Source organism: Falco biarmicus, unplaced genomic scaffold, assembly GCF_023638135.1.
Source record: "Falco biarmicus isolate bFalBia1 unplaced genomic scaffold, bFalBia1.pri scaffold_30, whole genome shotgun sequence".
In the NCBI taxonomy this organism is placed as follows: Eukaryota; Metazoa; Chordata; class Aves; order Falconiformes; family Falconidae; genus Falco; species Falco biarmicus.
The window spans coordinates 1,100,131-1,105,874 of record NW_026611861.1 but is presented as its reverse complement, the minus strand read 5'-3'; the positions used below and the strand labels follow the sequence as shown (position 1 = coordinate 1,105,874).

Here is a 5,744-nt window from a genome sequence, read left to right as displayed (position 1 = left end):
GGCATATTCCACGATCTTTACAGTCAAGTCTGTGATTTTATCATAGATATTTTTTGTCTCGGTTGTTTCTGGACATCATCTTAAGTATGTCTGTTTCACAGAAATATTTTTTATAAACCTATTCACTTGGTGATTTTTTTTCTTTCTTTCTGTGTAATGCAGTAAAATTGCCCTGAATGCCAAAGGTGCAAAGAAAAGTAAAAGACAGCCTTCAAAGCAGAAGGCTCATCAGCAGATGAGCTCTTCCAGTGGCAATCATGGTCAAGTACCGGATGAGAGCACTTCCAGTGAAACATCTGAGGATGAAGGAAGGTATGCCTATAAGGAATGTTGAAAATAAAACTTACTTAATGATAAAAATTGGCCTGAGAGCTAGAGGCTAGTTTGGGTTTTTGTTGTGTGTTTAGGTTTTTTGTAAACCTGACGCCTATGAAGATTCTTGTTCTTTCATGTGACCACCTGATGTTCTTTCTTGTTCTTTCTTGTTCTTTCCTGTGACTACCTGATGCGCTTTGTGTTGACAAACACTTCACTTTTGTTTAGAGTGCTTTTGAACATGCTGGCCAAGTCAACAATGAGGTCACGTGCACAAATTCTGATTAATTACATGAGTGTGTGCACAGGCATAGAAGTATTTCATGTGTTTAAAAAGGGTGAGGTATCTCAGTTTTTTTCACTGCAGGTACCTCAGGATTTTTTTGCCCTGCTCCCCGCTCCACCTTTTCTCTTGCAGCTGTTCCCTCCTGACTTCTTGCCCACCCTGAACTTACTTGTGTGGGTTGTGGCAAAGTGCGAAAGAGAAGTTGTTGACACTGTTCAGCCCTAGCTAAAAATCTGGTGTGTTAGCAACACTGTTTTGGTCAGAAATCTAACGCACAGCCCTGTGTGGGCTGCTGTGAAGAAAATAAACTGCATCCCAGCCAGACCCAGGACACCAGAGAATCCAAAATTACAGTTCTTTGACCTGTAGGAGAAGGATTCTCAGTACTGAAGGGAGCTGAACCCCTGGTATTAAACAGGGAATGCACGTAACCGTAGAGCTCCATGTCTGTAGCTGTAAGATTTCTGTCACTTTGCGTGAAGTTTAGGGAACAGTTATTTCAACTGTTTGCTTAATATCTTGCAGAAAAATTAGCCTTCCAGTAGACATTAATAGCACACAATAATTGTTTCAGTCTTGAACTATATCTAGCAAAGTTACTATACCAGATTTTAGTTTAATTCAGTTCTGCAGTTAAGTTTTCAAAGCTACGGTAGGTATTATTCATAATGCAAAGTAAGCATTTCAGTACTGAAATATATTTCTGTTTTCTAGACCTGCAGCAACAACCAGGAGTGAAAGGAACGAGGTACTGTAAAACTAGTTTCTTGGTAAACAGTCTCTATCAGCTTTTAATCACTTCGATGGGAGCAGTGTTTATGTAGTGATCAACCAGATGTACAAATTGCTGCTGGTACGCAGCTTTATTGTATTTGAGACAAATCTGTGGGCTGTGAAGGAGAGAATGAATCATTCCTGCATTTGTAATGGTCTGTAATACTAGACAGTGGAATTACAGAAAGTACTGTATTTTTTGTAGGTCAGCATACCAATGGAAGTAACTGATGGCCCTGGTTTAACTCACTCATCTGACCCAACTTCAGAGGATGTCCGGTTAGAAGCTTCAGCCTACAAGGAGACTATGCTGCTGTTGGAAGAGCTTAGCGTGGTTCATACGGGTATGTTTTCAAGTCTCTGTCTTCAGCTGTTACAAGTTCCCCTTAAAACATGATTTCTTTGTAGGCACTCCTAAGTATTTTAATTTCATATTTTGATATAGTATCTCTTTGTGACTAGAGATCCCCCTCAAAAGCTGTGAAACTGTCACCTAACCTGAGATGTTGCCTGCATTACCAGCCGATGTGCCTTACGTTATCATTGGTTCTCTGTCTAGTCAGAGCTGGAGAAGCAGTTTCTTGCAAAGTACAGTTCAGCTCCTTCTAATGCGGTCATCAAAAGTCAGCAAGAGCTTTTTCTTCTTTATATCCCCTTGATGTGGTTTAAGCCCAGCCACACCTAAACACCTAAGCACCACACAGCCACTCACTTGTTCCACCCCAGTGGGGTGGGGGAGAGCATCGGAAAGGGAAAAGTGAGAAAACTCATGGGTCGGCATGAAAACAGTTTAATAGCAAAAGCCACGCACGCAAGCAAAGCAAAGCAAGGAATTCATCCAGCACGTCCCATGGGCAGGCGGGTGTTCAGCCATCTCCAGGACAGCAGGGCTCCGTCACGCATAACAAATACTTGGGAAGACAAAGTGCCATCACTCTGGATGTCCCTCCCTTCCTTCGTCCTCCCCCAGCTTTATATGCTGAGCATGATGCCGCGTGGCATGGCACATCCCTTGGGTCAGCTGGGGTCAGCTGTCCCAGCCGTGTCCCGGCCCGGCTCCTTGCGTACCCCCAGCCTGCTCGCTGGTGGGGTGGGGTGAGGAGCAGAAAAGGCCTTGGCTCTGTGTGGGCGCTGCTGGGCCATAAGGAACACATCCCCGTGCTACCAACCCTGTTTGCGGCACAACTGTAAAACATGGCCCCGTACCAGCGACTGCGAAGAAAATTAACACTATCCCAGCCACAACCAGCACCCCCCTCAACAGCTAATGACAAAGAGTACAGCAAAATAATGGCTTTGCTTAAAAATAATAAGTACATATATATAACAAATTTCAACTGTCATAAGATGCTTGCATATGTGCACAAGGCATTATATAAACATAAGCATCACTTACTAGGTCTCTTAAACTATGCTAAAATTTCATTAGGCAAGTGTTAACCTTGGCCGAAGGCCAAACTCCCCCCCCAGTGCTGCCACTGCCCCTCCTTGACAAAACGGGGCGAAAAAGCTGGTGGGTCAGTGTGAAGGCAGGGCTGTCACTTCCCAGTGACTGTCACTGGCAAAACAGACTCCACCGATTAAAATACATTTGGATAGTGAGAAACAAAGACCCCAAACCTGAGAAGGACACGTCGGCACCCCCCCTGCTCAAGCTCTGCTGCGCTCCTTCCCTGCCACCTCCCCAGGCAGCGCGGGGAGGCTGCGGTCGGCAGTCGGGACGTAGCAGTTTCTCTGCTGCTCCTTCCTCGTCCCTTTTCCCTGCTCCAGTGTGAGTCCTCCCCCAGGCTGCAGTCCTTTGGGGAAAATCTCCTCCAGCCTGGGCCCTCCATGGGTCGCAGGTCCTTCGGGAAGGATCCGCCTGCTCTGGCACGGGGTCCTCCGCAGCACTGCGCTGTGGGTATCTGCTCCAGCATGGTTCTCTCCGGGGCTGCAGGGGAATCTCTGCTCTGGCACCTGGAGCAGCACCTCTCCCTCCTCCTTCGCTGACCTGGGTGTTCGTTTGCGGGGCTGGTTTTCACATGCTTTTCCCCTTCTCTGCCCGTGTGGTGGTTTCGCCCTTTCCTACGTTTGTTTTTCCCGAGGAGCTGCCAGCACGGCTGAGAGGCTCAGCTGTGCCCTGCGGTGGGTCCATTGAAACCGTCCATGTCCAGCACAGGGCGACCCCTGGCTTCTTCTCACAGGGACCTTCCCACTAACCTGCCACCTGCACCTAATACAGCAAAGCACTGAACAGCTTATACATTGGGCAGTATTTGTGCAGCTTTGTGTCTTTTCTGTCTCAAAACAGGTTCTGCTACTTTGTTGAAAATGCAAAACATACTTCTTGAATATGAACAGAGAATAGAACGTCAGAAAAATCAGTATAAAGCGCTCTCAAGAGAAGTAAGGAAATTGGAAGATGAAAGGGAGGAGTCACAGTTCAGAGCGGAGAAGACTCAAGATTTGAAATCCGTGTTGGCTCACCAAGAAGCGGAATGGAAAAGGGGTATCCAAAGCCTTAAGTATGTAAATTGTGGTCTGATAATGTATTATCTTGTCAGTGGTTTTGTTCCGAAAGACACTGATGGTGCAGGCAACAGGATGAGAAGTTTCCAGTCTTTTGGGTTTGGGTTTTTTGAATCCCGTGGGCCAGTTATGCTATGAAGTACATAATGTGAGAGGGGAAAAACGTCCGGATACCAGCTCCATGTACAGTCTTCTGGATGTTGTTCTAACTTTGTTTTCTAGCAAGAAAAGAGCAAGAGAGTGTGTACGGGGAAATCAGATTTATAAGAGAGATCTGAGAGATGGTTGGGTGTGGGTTTTTTTTTCGTTTTGTCCTCGCAGCTTCAGTTGCCCTATAATACTAGGATTTCTGGTAACTCCACCCAGTGCAAGTCAAACCAGAGCTTAGAGCATTTGTTTGCTTACCTGTTTGTTTGTTGGAAAGGTCAAGTTTGGGATCGCCCCTTTCCCCACACTCCTGAGCTAGACCCGGAGGTGTGAGGTTTCTCATCGCTGTTGACATCACGTCAGACAGGGGTGGCCAGCAGGCACCGTAGGCAGTTGAGCAAGGACAACTGCAGAGCCCTGGCCTGGGAGGGGAGATCTCCTCGTGGTGATCCCCGGTGGGATGGCGTGGCTGGGGAGCTGGCCCAGCAGGGCCAGGCGGCCCAGGCAGAGAGCGAGCTCAGCAGGAGCCACCGTGAGCTGGCAGCTGGGGCGGCCCGCAGCGGCCTGGGCTGTCTGGGGGGCAGCAGTGCCAGGGCACTGGGGGCAGTGAGTGCCCACCCCTCCTCAGGGCTTGCTGAGCTGTGTCTCGAGCCCGGGGTCCGGTTTTTGGCCGCCCAGCCCAGGAGATCTTGCCCAGCCCGTGTGAGGTCGGCAGGGAGATGCCGGGCTGGCGCGGGGGCAGGAGCACCAGCCCTGTGAGGGGAGGCTGCGGGAGCTGGGCCTGGGGGAGTTGGGCCTCCCAGCGCGGGGGAGGGGAGTACGAGGAAGACGAGGCCTGTCCCAGCTTGGCCTGGGTTTGACTTCAGCAGGTGTTCAAAATCCTCAAGCATCTGTCAAGTATAAAGAAGTAGTATTTTCATTCTAAGTGAATTCTCCAAGCAGCGTTAATTTGTACTTTCGAAAGTTACACTTTTTATGAAATTACACTAGAAGTTATATGTAAAGCTTTTTCCTTGCAATATACGCCATTCAAATACAAACGTTTGTCAGTCTTTCAAGTAATTTTAGTGGTGGTTGATTCTTGTTTTGCAGAATTTCTAAAGCAGGCTTTCAATTGGCAGTTCTTCCCTTACGCTGACACTTGATTTTTTAAATTTTTTTTTTTGTTCACTGTTGCGAGTATATGGGAAAAAATAGTCAAAATAATGATCAAACAGAAAGCTGCTTGCTTGTTTGGGTACCGTGGGCACACCATGGACCGTTTTTTACCATGTCAGTGCTTATTGCTGATTGTTTCAGTTGGTAAAGAAGCTGACCTTCCATAAGGCTTTCCTTGTAAGTCAGCTTCAAAATGAAATTGCTGTAGTTTCTCCCAGAGGTAGATCCGACTGGGGTTTAAAACTGTTTTTAATCGTATTCAGCTTAAACCCCATGCATTTCTGAATCTGGTTTTGAACACTGACATCCTTCTGGAGTAAACAGAAGCTGCTTGTTCTGCCTGTGGTCAGCAGTTGTTTTAGACTTACAGAAGGCTTGCTGAAAAATTGTTGGGTCTGCCATAGGTAAGTGGCGTGCTGATTCACCAGTATTGCTTCTGGTCACTGAATCCGTAATGTGTAGGCAATGCTCAGTATACTAAGAAAATGTATACTAACCATAGTAAAAGTTTACGATGCTTTGATCTGATGAGACAACAAACTCCTTTTTCAGCAAA

General features: G+C 47.0%; 1 protein-coding gene across 1 annotated transcript; it reads left to right on the top strand.

Moving 5' to 3' along the window:
* The first annotated feature begins 1,584 nt into the window (after positions 1-1,584).
* LOC130143481 (ankyrin repeat domain-containing protein 26-like) lies at positions 1,585-4,104 on the top strand. Its single transcript, XM_056326165.1, has 2 exons — positions 1,585-1,719; positions 3,666-4,104. Exons 1-2 carry the CDS (start codon positions 1,593-1,595, stop codon positions 4,019-4,021), a joined length of 483 nt encoding a protein of 160 aa, XP_056182140.1. The 5' UTR covers positions 1,585-1,592; the 3' UTR covers positions 4,022-4,104.
* The last annotated feature ends 1,640 nt before the right edge of the window (positions 4,105-5,744 follow it).